This window comes from Stegostoma tigrinum, chromosome 27 (genome assembly GCF_030684315.1).
Source record: "Stegostoma tigrinum isolate sSteTig4 chromosome 27, sSteTig4.hap1, whole genome shotgun sequence".
NCBI classification, from domain to species: Eukaryota; Metazoa; Chordata; class Chondrichthyes; order Orectolobiformes; family Stegostomatidae; genus Stegostoma; species Stegostoma tigrinum.
In genome coordinates this window covers 44648056-44661614 of record NC_081380.1, presented here as the reverse complement: position 1 = coordinate 44661614, position 13559 = coordinate 44648056, and the positions used below count along the sequence as shown (strand labels likewise).

Below are 13559 nucleotides of genomic sequence, written 5' to 3'. Positions count from 1 at the left end.
CTTATGATAAATTTGTGTTCTTTTGTGTGCCTTGATCATAACTTAACACATCCTGTGTCCACAGCTATATTTAACAAAGGATTCCAATCAGTTTCTGGTATTTGGTGCCTTGACTCATGAACAGCCTGATCCTTTTGATGACTTCTGTTATTTCATTGTTTAATTTTTTTGTTTTATTGCTTTATTATCTTTATTTGTGGTTTGTACTGTTTCACACCCTTTTACCAACATCACATATAAATTTCTGTTTCTGGATGTTTCCTGATTTTGTCTTTCAATGAATCTGCTGAAAATGTGCAAATACTTTCACACCACAACTCAATTATAGAATGTGTCACAGGGAAAGTAGTTTTGCATGTTAATACATGTATACATGTTGATAATGCTCAATATTAAATTTTGTAGCATATAGTTTCTGACAAAACAAAAAAGTAAACCTATTGATCAGGAGGCCTGCACACTTCACTGCAACTAAAAGTGTAAGAAGATTGAAGTATGAAAATATCCATTTCAATGTAATACTTAAGTTCAGATAGTACAAGAGCTCAGACAATTTGGTTAAAATATCAGGTACGACTGTGTACTGAAAGAGACCCATTGAAGAATCATTCTAACCTTACTGAAACAATACAGAAATTGTTAGAATTATACAACAAAGCAGGTAACTTCTGTGAAGAACAAAGAGAAATTAAATGTTTGGTTTTTACTCTTTCTCTCAAGTGCAATTTGCCAAAATAAGCAAGGATCAAAGCATAAAGGTAAAGTGCTTAGCCATTTTTCAGTTTGCCTTTTCTCTTGAAGACTGCTATGTTGTGGATTTTATGCAATTTCAGCTTTTGTTTCATATTCCTACCCTTTTCAGTTTTTTTTTCCATTTTTCATTTGGTTTCACTGGATTAACTGGTGTGGATATCAAATTTTCTTTATCAATTATTGAGGCTTTTCATGTTCAGCAATCTGTGATCCACTCAAGCTTACTGAACAAGTTAATTGCCTGTGCATTTGGAATACTATTTGTTAACACATCATATAAGGTCCCTTCTTACGTTTCCTCTGAACAGGTTAACATTAAGTAGGCAGAAGTTTAATTCGAATGTTTTGCAGACAGTGCATAGGTCAAACCTTCAAGAATTGAAGATGGATTTATTGATGGGGAGAATTGGGATCTAAAAACCGAAGGGGAAAATATAGCTGAAGCTTGGTAATATGTAGCATGGGTTGAATGCATTGTTTAGGCTAATCACCCTTTATTTTATCTCACACGCAGTTCATAAATTATTAAGATGTAGAACATTGTATTTTGGTTGAAAAGGAAATTCTGTTATTTTCACCCCCATATAAAATAATGCAATACTCTCGCTTCTGTATAAAAATCACATTTTTCAATAAGGAAGCCTCATCTGGTCTCATCTCATTTAAACTTTCTTGTACTCAATTCGCTAATGAGATTTGAGAACGGAAAAACATCCAACTTGTTGAGTTTATGGTTCCCACTGGAAACATTTGGAGGCAAAATCTCACCAAGATAATAACAGAACATCTTTCATTTTCTTGGAACATCCCAAAGTGCTTTGCAGTCAAAGGATTCTTCAGAAGGGTATTATCTGTTGTTCTTTATGAAAACGTGGCAAGAGATCCTAGAAACAGCAACATGGTAAACAGCACATTTTCAGAAGTGTTTTAATAGTGCCTTGCAATTTTTTGCATCTTCCTGAATAGGAAACAGAACTCCAATTTGATATTTTATTTTGAAAGATGGCACCCCCAACAAAGCAATACTCGCTCAGAACTACACCGTAATGTCATCCTAGATTTGTGCTTGATTGCTTCAAGTGGGATTTTAATGTTTGTCCTTATAATTCAAAGATGAGAGTGCTACCAGCAAAACTAAGCTGACATTTTATGCACTTTAACTGAAAGGAAACCATTTGACAAATTTAAAACATATTCAAATTGAATGGTTCAAGTTGAGAAGTCTTGTTGATAAACCGGATATTAAAATAAATTTATTAGCTTTAATAGTTAACTCTTATAGCCATCAAGTATTTGATAATTATATCATGACAGGCATGGTTATGTGTTTTACATATTTTCAATATTGGACTGATCACATGGGTAGAAGGACTCTTTCCAACAATCACTAATTCTATTATAGAATGCAATTAACCACTTCTGCATGGCCGCAGTATCAATAAGTTGAATATCATATTGCCCACACTCCGTGTGTCCAATCAATTACTGCAGCAGAGTGACAGACTACATGCCCCCCTGTGCATCTGTTAGTGATTTAGTTTGCCGTGACGTATTGTTGTATTGTTAAAAAATCAAGCTGCTCATCACTAATGTCTGTTATTAGATCATGTCTGAGGTATACATTTAAGTGTGTTTGATGTTTGTGTGCAGGCTGTGCCGCAAACATCCCAGATTAATGGGCTTTTATTTTTTGATAATACTGTGTAATTTTCCAGAATTTTAAAAGATGTTTAAAATAGCTTTCAGAAATTTAGCTCTGACACTGAGTTGCAGTTTTATTTTATGTCCATGTAGGATGTGGTAACATCTCAACCATGCAGCAACTGTTCTGTGGTGAATAATTTACATTTTCTAGATTCTTTCTTTCAATTAAAAGAAAAACCTCCTTGACGTGAATAGCTGATTTCATCCAATGATTGTCTGGTCTGGCTTAAGAAGCTCTTGAAGTGATTAGGCTCCTGAGGAATCCTTCACTGGTCTTAGCTGTGCCTGCAAGCCCAAGTTCCATGGATTGAACTGAGAGTTGCAGCACCATGTACAAATTCACATCTGGAATGTCTACCAATTGACAAATTTCTGCTGATTCTAACAAAGCGAGCTGAGCATCAATGAGCCAACTGACACTTTATTATCTAGGTTGACAGTCCTATGCAGTGTTGAGGAAGTGCAGCACTGTTGGAAATGTCATCAGATGAAATGTCTGTGGCATTATTTTTGAAAAAAAACAAGTGAGATTTTGCTGGTATCTTGTTCCTCAACCAACATTATTAAAACAGGTACAAAAACAGAATTTGCTCGAAAAGCTCAGCAGGCCTGGCAGCATCTATGAAGAGAAATCAGACTTAACATTTCAGGTCCAGTGACCCTTCCAACTGAGCTTTTCCAGCAAATTCTGCTTTTGCTTCTGATTTACAGCATTCACAGTTCTTTCAGTTTTCATTTTTTAAAAATCTGATTATTGCCACATTGCTGTTCATGAGTGCTTGATGTGTGCAAATTAGCTGATGGGATTCCTCCATTACAAGATTCCTTGCAGTTCTATATACTTAATTGTTAATCAACTATTTTAGGACATTCTGCAATCACAAAAGGTGCTATGTAAACTAATCTTGTTTTATCATTAAAACTTCTGTTTCCAAACGCTATATGTGTCCATTCCAACAAGAAAAGATGAATTATTGTACCTGGTCGTTAGAAATGAAGTGGGTCAAGTTGATCATGTGTCAGTGGGAGAACATTTAAGAGACAGTGATCATTGTATCATAAGGTTTAGGATGGTTTTGGAGAAATAACAGTAAGAATGACAATAATCCAGAGTTAAGAGAAATCAACTATTGAAGGACTGGCTTAAATGGGGCAAGAACAGAGCTCAGCAAGATTAATTAGAATAAGAGGTTGATGGGACAAACAATAACTGAACAATAGGCTACCTTCAAGGAGCAGATGGTTCAGGTACAATCAGTGTATATTCCCTTTAATGGAAGAGGTAAGACAAACAAATCCAGAGTTCTTGATAACAAAGAGGTGGAAATCAACACTAGAAAGAAAAAGTGTGCTTCTGACAGGTGTAAGGCAGAAAATACAATTGAGAACCAACAAGAATACTAAAGGCATAAGGGGAGGTGAGAAAACAAACAAGAGAAGCAGAAAGGAACTATGAGAAAAGACTAGCAGCTAGCGTAAAGGAAAATCCCAAAATTTTCCACAGGGGTGCAAACGGTAAGACAGTAGTTAAAGAGGAGCAAGGTAGAATTCAGACCAAAAACTGAATTTACACACTGAGGCCATCATTTGACTCTTAATTCTAGATTTTTATTGAATTCAAATTCTACCATCTACCAGAATTTGAACCCTGGTCCCCAGAACAAGAACATTGCTTGTCTCTGAATTAACAGTCCAGTGATAATATTACTCGGCTATCACCACCCCGTTGAGAGGCAATATAAAAAAGGAGTACAATTCTAAAGGGTGTACAGGAATAGAGAGACCTGTATGTATATGCATAAAGATCATTGGAGGTAGCAGGATAGTTAATACAGCATATGGTGTTGTTGGCTTTATGAGAGGGCATAGCATACAAGAGTAAGGATGTAATATTGAACTTGTCCAAAACACCTATTAGACATCAGCTGGAGCATTGTGTACGCTTTTGGGTGCCACATTGTAGGAAATATATGCTTGCATTGGAGAGAATGCAGTAGTGTTTCACAAGAATGGTTTCCAGAATGAGAAACTTCTGTTATGAAGATTGATTGAAGAAGGTGAGACTCTTCTCCCTAAAGAAGAGAAGGCTGAAAGAAGATTTAATAGAAATCTTCAAAATCATGAGCAGGTTTGGTAGCATAGTTAGAGAGAAACTGTTCCTGCTCATAAAAAAGAATGAGGGGGCATAGATTTAAAGTGATGTGCAAATGAAGAAACTTTTTAACATAGTGATTTGTTAAGGTATGGAATGCATTGGAGGCAGGTTCAACTGAGGCATTCAAGAAGGCATTGGAGGATTATTTGGATAGATTTGATAGGCACATGGGGAAATGGTAGGAGATTGGCACAAGGCAATAAAACTGGAGGCATAATTGGCCGAATAGCCTCCATCTGCATCATAACAGTTCTGTGATATTTTATTTCTACTTAGTAAATTTAAATCTGAAAAAGGCAGGACTTTTTTTTGTTTTGAATGGTTTTTAGAGATTGCATAGAAGTATGTGGGCTTATTTTTGGTCAGTTAGCCTTTATTGAATATTTAAGCAATCATCCAGGAATAGTCTTGTGTTTGAATTTGGGGATGAGACATGCAGACAAATTTAGGTCCAGCTGTATTAGGATTACTCATGCTTCAGTATCCAGAAGCAAATTGAACATCCTGAGAGAGACTAAGGATAGGTAAATCAGAAACAACTCATTTTATGCTGTCACAAATGCTACTGATGAAACCTTTTGAGTCTTTATTCCCAAACAGTGAAGGAAACATGGAAATCCTGAAAATATCAGCCTAGAATACACTTGCTTGGTGCATCACAACCAAAATGAATTGCACCAAATTACTATAAGTGTTAAATTTTCTTACCTTGATTCCTCATTTGTTGAAATACGTTTTTAAACAATTAAACTTATTACCTGCATTAATTATTATCCTTGAACAAGAAAATGGAAGAGGAATTAGAAAATTTGCATCAGGCCTCACCGTGGATATTGTTTCAAACATTCCATTAAAAATAAAGAATATGGGGGAGGAATGAAGTACCATCGCCACCACTACAGAAGTAGTATTAGACAACCAATGGGGTGGAAGGCATCCTGGTCCTGATGGTTTGCATCCTCAGATCTTAAAAGAGGTAGCTACAGAGATAGTGGATGCATTGGTTGTAATTTTCCAAAAATCCTTGGATTCTAGAGAGGTACCAGTGGATTTGAAAGCTACCAATGTGACACCTCAATTCAAAATGGGATGGAGGCAAAAAGGGGGTACTTTTAGGTAGATTAGCCTAATATTCTTGTTGGAAAAGTATTGGAATCACTTATTAAGGAACTAGTATCAGAACACATGTAAAGTCATAATCTAATCAAGCAGAATCAGCATGGCTTCATCAAAGGGAAATTCTGTCTGACTAAGTCATTTTTGAGGAAGTTTCAACCAGAATGGACAGTGGGAAACCAGTAGATGTTGTGTATTTGGATTTGCAAAAGGTGTTTGTCAAAATACCTCACAAAAGGTTAAGCCATAATATAAGAGCCAACAGTGTTGGAGGTGATATATTGGTATAGATAGATAATCAGCTAATCAGGAAATAGGGATAAAGGGTTATTTTTCAGGTTGGTGACTCATGACCAGCGGAGTCCCACAGATATTAGTGTTGGCACCAAAATCGTTTACAAATATATTAGTAACTTGAAGAACGGAAATTAATGTACTGTGGCCAAATTTACAGAAAATACAAAAGTCAGTGGAAAGATATCTGTTTAATGCAAGAAGGATACAGATAGACAGGGTTGTGAAGAAGGCATTTGGCACACTTCCCTTTATTGGTCAGTGCATTGTGTATTGGAGTTGGGATGTCATGTTGCAGCTGTACACGACATTGGTTAGAGATAATGGGAACTGCAGATGCTGGAGAATCCCTCCACTTCAGTTTCATCCCCATCCCAAAAACCAATATCTTCCAGTTTTCTCTCATTCTCTGGAACATGCTCATTTGAGCTAACTGTCTCTCCAGAAGTTTGCAATTCAACCATTTTTTGATTGGATTTCTGCTCCTCACACTCCAGAAAGTCAGGTTCTCTGGCCTCTTCCTTGTGGAGGTGAAGTTCCTCTACATCCTTATCTTGAAGCAGCTTTTTGTTGCTTTTCACTTCTACAACCTTTTCAGTCACCAAATCATCTTGCATGCCCTTGAGCTCAGTAGTCACTGGTTGCTCATGCTCATTTTCCAGAGTTGACTCTTGTTCATTCTTCCATTCATCAGTCTGTCTTTTGGCTTCTCTTTCTTTAATGATCAGATCCTGTGTTGTATTTTTAGCAGATGGATTTCTTCCTGGCTCTTTAATGGCTATAGGTCTCAGAGGTGCAGCAATGGTAAATGGTCTACATCGTTCTTTCAGAGAAGCGCTTCGCCTCAGTCTGGACGTACCAATGAATTCAGAGTTTCTCTTGGTCAGGTGTTGGAAATCATCCTCTGGAGGCCATTTTGGTTTGTTAACTCGGAGGCTCTCTTCAGAAGAGCCAATTCCTTTACTAACTGCTTCATTAGGTGGTGGCCAAGCTATTTTTAATTTTCTTGTTTCAACAGGTTTCTCCATCTTTTCTGGTGGAGTACTAGTAACTAAGGCCTCCATGCTGGCAGCCAAAACACCTACCTTGAGTATGGAAAGCTCATCTACTCCAGAGTCCTCAGTTTTGGTCTCAGATTTATTCGTGGCAACTTCATTCTTGTGTTCTGTAGTGTCACACTCAGTTTTGGCCATCCACAGCTCCTTGTGTGGCTTATGACCAAATCCCTCGTCATAATTACCTTTGGATTTGAAGAGCTGGCTGAAGTGTGGCTTGCAGTACACATTCCCATGTAGTGAAGCAAAATTCCCAATGCTGTGCAAAAGAAATTTAAAAATGTTTAAACTTCTGAAGGCTAAAGCATGCACGAGAAGGCTTCAATTGGTCATTTATAATGTGTGCAGTTGTACAGTCTACCATTCTGCAAGTGGATTTCATCACAGAAGAATCGTAGAACCCCTAGTGTGGAGACAGGCCATTTGGCCCAACAAGTCCACACCACCCCTGTAAAGACCATCCCATCCAGACCCATGCCCCTACCCCTGGCATTTCCCACATTCCCACCTAACCTAAACATCTCTGGGTAATTTAGCATGGCCAATCCATCTAACCTGCACATCTTTGAACTGTGCAAGAAACCAGAGCTGCAGAGGAAACCCACACAGACACTGTGCAAACTCCACACAGTCACCCATTCTCCCGAGGGTGGCATTGAACCCGAGTCCCTGGCACTGTGGGGCAGCAATGCTAACCTCTAAGCCCCTGTGCTGTCGTGTTCTACGAAGAAGTTACTCTGTTTGTTTGTCTGTTGGATACCATCATGGGATGACAATAATGATAAATGCCGACCAAAAGAAATTCAGCAGTCTGGATTATGACTGTTGTTGGGAAACTATACAGTTCTCTGCATATGCAGGGGATGGGTAGTATATTACAGCAAGATAAATTCTGCTCTCTCTTTTATTAGACACAAACCAACAACTTCTGCTGAGAAAATGTGGCATTATCACAAGTAGGAACCCAGCAGTTCAGCTGCAAGGTTCTGCTGCCTGTTGAGGATCAACCAGAGACTGGGCCTCCTACTCTGTATGGGTTGCACATGGTTCTTTTACTAACCAAGCTACTGGTTTCAGGTGGTATGGTCGGGTGTGGAGTGGAGGGTGTTAGCAGTTTTCAGTGCAAGAACAGTTCAGAAACCTTTCAAAACATAATTTAGTCATTTCATACCCAAAATTAAGCTCAAAATGGTTTGCAAATCAAAAAAACTTGGACCCAAAAATAATGTAGAACCCAGAGTCACTTGAAACCAGAATCCTCACCTCAGCTTAGTGTTGCAGTGGCTGCAGCGGAAGCAGAAATTATGAAACACCTGCTGGTTTGCAACAAGACGCTCCATTGGATAGACAGTTTTTTGGCAGGTGACACACAACTCTCTAGCTAGAAGCTGAAATTTCTGGTAGTAATTTAGGGGGGAAAAAAGCAGACTCATTAGTCACTTTAATGTCTCTTGCCATCAGTGCACCTTTCATTCTCAAAACATGACATGACAAAATTTGAGTTAGAACTGAACAACAACATGTGTGTATTCAAGCAGATTTTTATTCAAAAACAAATCATACAGAGAAAACAAGCGTGGAGAAAGTCAGCAACTTCAGACAAGTACTTTTGCGATTTAGTTTTAAATGTTTTATAGAATCAGAGCTGTACAGCACAGAAACGGACCCTTCAGTTCAACTCGTCCATGCCCAACAGATACTCTAAATTAGAGATAATGGGAACTGCAGATGCTGGAGAATTCCAAGATAATAAAATGTGAGGCTGGATGAACACAGCAGGCCAAGCAGCATCTCAGGAGCACAAAAGCTGACGTTTCGGGCCTAGACCCTTCATCAGAGAGGGGGATGGGGAGAGGGAACTGGAATAAATAGGGAGAGAGGGGGAGGCGGACCGAAGATGGAGAGTAAAGAAGATAGGTGGAGAGAGTATAGGTGGGGAGGTAGGGAGGGGATAGGTCAGTCCAGGGAAGACGGACAGGTCAAGGAGGTGGGATGAGGTTAGTAGGTAGATGGGGGTGCGGCTTGGGGTGGGAGGAAGGGATGGGTGAGAGGAAGAACCGGTTAGGGAGGCAGAGACAGGTTGGACTGGTTTTGGGATGCAGTGGGTGGGGGGGGAAGAGCTGGGCTGGTTGTGTGGTGCAGTGGGGGGAGGGGACGAACTGGGCTGGTTTAGGGATGCAGTAGGGGAAGGGGAGATTTTGAAACTGGTGAAGTCCACATTGATACCATATGGCTGCAGGGTTCCCAGGCGGAATATGAGTTGCTGTTCCTGCAACCTTCGGGTGGCATCATTGTGGCACTGCAGGAGGCCCATGATGGGCATGTCATCTAGAGAATGGGAGGGGGAGTGGAAATGGTTTGCGACTGGGAGGTGCAATTGTTTGTTGTGAACTGAGCGGAGGTGTTCTGCAACGCTTTGCAGAAGCAAAGATTAATTTGGGATATCTGGTCATCTGGAGATGCTGCTTGGCCTGCTGTGTTCATCCAGCCTCACATTTTACTATCCACGACATTGGTTAGGCCACTTTTGGAATACTGCATTCAATTCTGATCTCCCTCCTATAGGAAAGATGTTAAGAAACTTGAAAGGGTACAGAATAAGTTTAAAAGGGTGTAGCCAGGGTTAGAGGATTTAAGGTGTAGCAAGAAACTGCAGAATCTGAGGGTTTTTTCCTTCGAGCAGTGGAGGCTGAGGGATGAACTTACAGAGGTTTAGAAAATCATGAAAAGCATGGATACGGTGAATAGCCAAGTCTTTTTTCCCAGGGTAGGGGAATCCAAAACTAAAGGGCATAGGTTTAAGATGAGAGGGAAAAGATATAAAAGGGACCGATGGGGTAACTTTTTTCACACAGATTTGTGTCTATGGAATGAGCTGCCGGAGGAAGTTGTGGAGGCTGGTCCAATTGCAATATTCAAAAGGCAAAGTATGGGTACATGAATAGGAAGGGTTCAGAAGGATTTGGGACAAATGCTGACAAATGGGACTAGATTAATTTGGGATATCTGGTCAGCATGGACGTGTTGGACCAAAAAGACCGTTCCCATGCTGCATGTCTCTGACTCTTAAAAAGTTGGCAAATGGAGTATAGTATGGGAAAATGTGAAGTTGTTCATTTTGGAAGGGAGAACAAAAGAACAGAATATTATTTAAACGGCAGTAAATTTCAGAAAGCTGCAACACAAGGGACTTGGAGGTACTTATGTGTTCAAACACAGAAATCTAGTAAATAGGTGCAGCAGCTAATCAGGAAGACTAATGGAATCTTTGCCCTCACATCAAGGGGGTTGGGATATAAGAGTAGGGAAGTCTTACTGCAACTATATAAGGTGTTGATGAGACCAAATCTGGAGCACAGAGAGCAGTTTTGGTCTTCTTATTTAAGAAAAGGTATCATTTCGTTACAGTTATCAAGGAAAGCTGACGTTTCGGGCCTGGACACTTCTTCAGGAAGGGTCGGTTTCATTATAGGTAGTTCAGAGAACGTTCAAGAGGATGATCCCAAGTATGGAAGGATTATCTTGTGAGTAATGGCTAAACAGATTGGGATTCTTTTCACTGGAGTTTAATACAGTGTGAAAGGTGATCTCAGTAAAAGATACAGGATTCCTAAGGAGTTTAACAGAGTAAGTGCTAAAAGGATGTTCCCCCTCATTGGAGAGTCCAGACCCAGAAGGCATAGTCTCAGAATTGGACACCAATTTAAGACTGAGATGATAAAGAATTTCTTTTGTTAGACGGTTGTGAATCTTTGGAACTCCTTGCCATGGACAGTTGTGGGAGCAGAGTTGCGGTGTATATTTAAAGCTGAGATTGATAGATTCTTGATCAGTTGGGGAATCAAGGATCATGGGGAAAATGCAGAAAAGTGGACGTGAGGAATGTTGAATCAGCCATGATCCTATGAGAGCAGGCTTGAGGGACCAATTGGCTGACTCCTGTTCCTTTTTCTAATACTCATCTGAGGCAGTGGGCACTGAGCTTCCAGGTAGTTTTCCACGGAGAGTAATAGTGCAAACCACATTGAAATCTTAGTTTCAAATATAGCTTTAGAGAATGAGTGTAAAATGTATGCTTGTGGGAGATACACTTGAGGTATTTGAAGTTATAAAGCGAATGAATGTAGTGACATTTATAAGATTAATAATGTCAAACAGAGAAGGCTAGTAGATAAAGTGGCTGAAAATGTATCAGCTGCCAAAAACCTGACAACATCTGAGGTGGCGATGTGACTCAGTGGTTAGCAGCGCTACCTTGCAGCGCCAGTGTTCCTGAGTTATGTTCTAGCCTTGGGTCGCTGTGTGGAGTTTGCATGTTCTCCCTATGTCTGTATGAGTTTCCTCCTCCAATCCAAAGATGTGCAGGTTAGGTGGATTGACCATGCTGAATTGCCCATTGTACCCTGGGATGTGTGGACTAGTGAATTGGCCATGGGAAATGCAGGGTTATTGGGACAGGGTGGGATGCTCTTTGGACAGTTGGCATGGACTTGATATGTCCAATGTCCTCCTTTCACATCGTAGGAATTTTATTACCTTGAACAGACTATTTGGCATGTGGTAAACTTAGGTACACTATATTTCCTGAGGAAAGATCCTGACAATTTTGAATGAGACATCCTGTCACAGAGGACTTTCTGAGTGATTATTGTTATGATTGAGGAAAGAGCATGTAGTTTATTTTTGAAGTTTTGAAAGTTAAACTTCTGTCCTTTTCATTTGTAGCTTCCCCCTCATTTTCAATGGTTGAAACATGATGACAGTTTATTCCCTTTCATTCACTTTTCATCCTCACATCTACATTAACCATTGATTTCTTTCCCTTTCCCCTCCTTAAATGAAACTCTGCAACACATCTGCCATCACTTTTTCGTTGTAATTCATGATTCCAATCATTATCAGCAATCATTTCTGCTATGACCTTTGCAGGAAACTGTCTCTTAACCTTTTTATACTAATAACACCATTTCCTCTTGTAGCTGGACAGTTTTTTAGTGTTTGAAAATAATAGCATGCCATTCCAACCATTCCTCTGACCACTTAAGTACTAATTATTGCATTTGGACATTGACGCAGTGAAAAATCTATGATAGAAATTGTATGATGTCTTTTTCCAGAATCACAAATCATGACAATTTTAAAGGGCCAGTCAGCCAGCACTGCATTGCTGAATTTCCTACGGGTTAGTTGCAATCTGTTTTACCACACAGGAATCTAGAAATTGAAGACCAATCTTCAAAAAAAGGCCTGCAAGCAAACCAGGAGAAAATTCATCGGGCTATTAGTTCTCATGTCATTTCTTTTGAACACTTTTGTTTACCCAGTTGAGTATTGAAGAGTCTGCTTGTCTTCTAGTTGGCCATGCAAATACAGTTTGGTTGTAAGATAGACTTCCATGCCATCATGGAGCAGGCATAGGATGATGACAAACGTCATAGTGCAACTAAAGTGGAGAAGGAAACTCATTCTATAAGATCGTGAGTAATCTGTCCCAGGGGTCAACTCCTCTTTCAAGCCAGCACGTCATGTCCTTCAACTGTTCGATATTTCAAAAATCTGTCTGCCTCATCTTTAAATATAATTAGGTGATCTAACCTCCACAACTCTGGGGCAGGGATATTCATTACCTCTGGGAGAAGAAATTCCTTTGCATCTCAGTTTAAATGAATGTTCCTTAGCGCTCTAACTGTCTCTCCAAGTTTGAGATTGCCCCGCCAGTGGAAGCAGGTGCTCAAGCCTCCACAGCTACTTGTAATTTTCAAAACAATCACCCCTCATTTTTCTAAACTCTAATGTTTTTGATTAGTCAACCACTTCATCCCAGGAAGCAATTGAGTTAATCTCATTTGAACTGCTTCCAATGCCAATATATCCCTCCTTAAATATAGGAGCCGAAATGTATGCTGTACTCCAAGTGCCATCACCTGTCCGATAGTAATAAGAATTCACAAAAGCAAAGAACTGCAGATGTTGGAAATCTGAAACAAAAACAGACATTGCTGCAGAAACTCAGCAGGTCTGGCAGCATCTGGGGAGAGAAAGCAGAGTTTCTGGTCCAGTAGCCTTCTTTAGTTGTGAACTGGTGACTCCATTAGTTAGTCCAGTGATTCATCATCACTGGATTCAAAACAATAACTCAGCCAGTTTTGAGAAGATTTGTAGCTCAGGTTGAGGTTCTGGATGTGAGTTTGCTCGCTGAGCTGGAAGGTTAGTTTTCATGGATGTGAGTTTGCTCGCTGAGCTGGAAGGTTAGTTTTCACCTTCCAGCTCAGCGAGCAAACTCACATCCAGAATAACTCAGCCTTTTCTCTTCACAGCTGCTGCCAGGTCTGTTGAGTTTCTCTGGCACTTTCTGCTTTTGTTTCAGTTCTTCATTATCCACAGTTTTTTTTTGTTTTATCACAACAATCTGAAGTTATTCCACCACTTTTAAGGTGACATTGTACGTGAAGATGAGGAATAGAATGCTTTCAAACTTGATC

At 39.7% G+C, this 13559-nt stretch overlaps 2 protein-coding genes across 3 annotated transcripts in view; one reads left to right on the top strand and one right to left on the bottom strand.

Moving 5' to 3' along the window:
• bcas3 (BCAS3 microtubule associated cell migration factor) overlaps positions 1–13559 on the top strand; it is a 1086700-nt gene that overhangs the window by 573962 nt on the left and 499179 nt on the right. The gene's annotated exons all lie outside the window — the stretch shown is intronic.
• LOC132211010 (LIM domain and actin-binding protein 1-like) lies at positions 5383–8571 on the bottom strand. Its single transcript, XM_059655182.1, has 3 exons — positions 8341–8571; positions 6354–7336; positions 5383–5387 (listed from the first exon to the last, which is right to left on the bottom strand). The coding sequence occupies exons 1-3, from the start codon at positions 8508–8510 to the stop codon at positions 5383–5385; spliced, it is 1158 nt and encodes a 385-aa protein (XP_059511165.1). The 5' UTR covers positions 8511–8571.

What these genes read in the sequence shown, in the direction of transcription:
- LOC132211010 (XM_059655182.1), bottom strand. Translation starts at nt 8,510, where the DNA reads ATGAGTCTGCTTTTTTCCCCCCTAAATTACTACCAGAAATTTCAGCTT. An exon ending in CACTGCAACACTAAGCTGAG is followed by an intron (nt 7,337 to 8,340) that starts GTGAGGATTCTG and finishes TCTTTTGCACAG; the next exon opens with CATTGGGAATTTTGCTTCAC.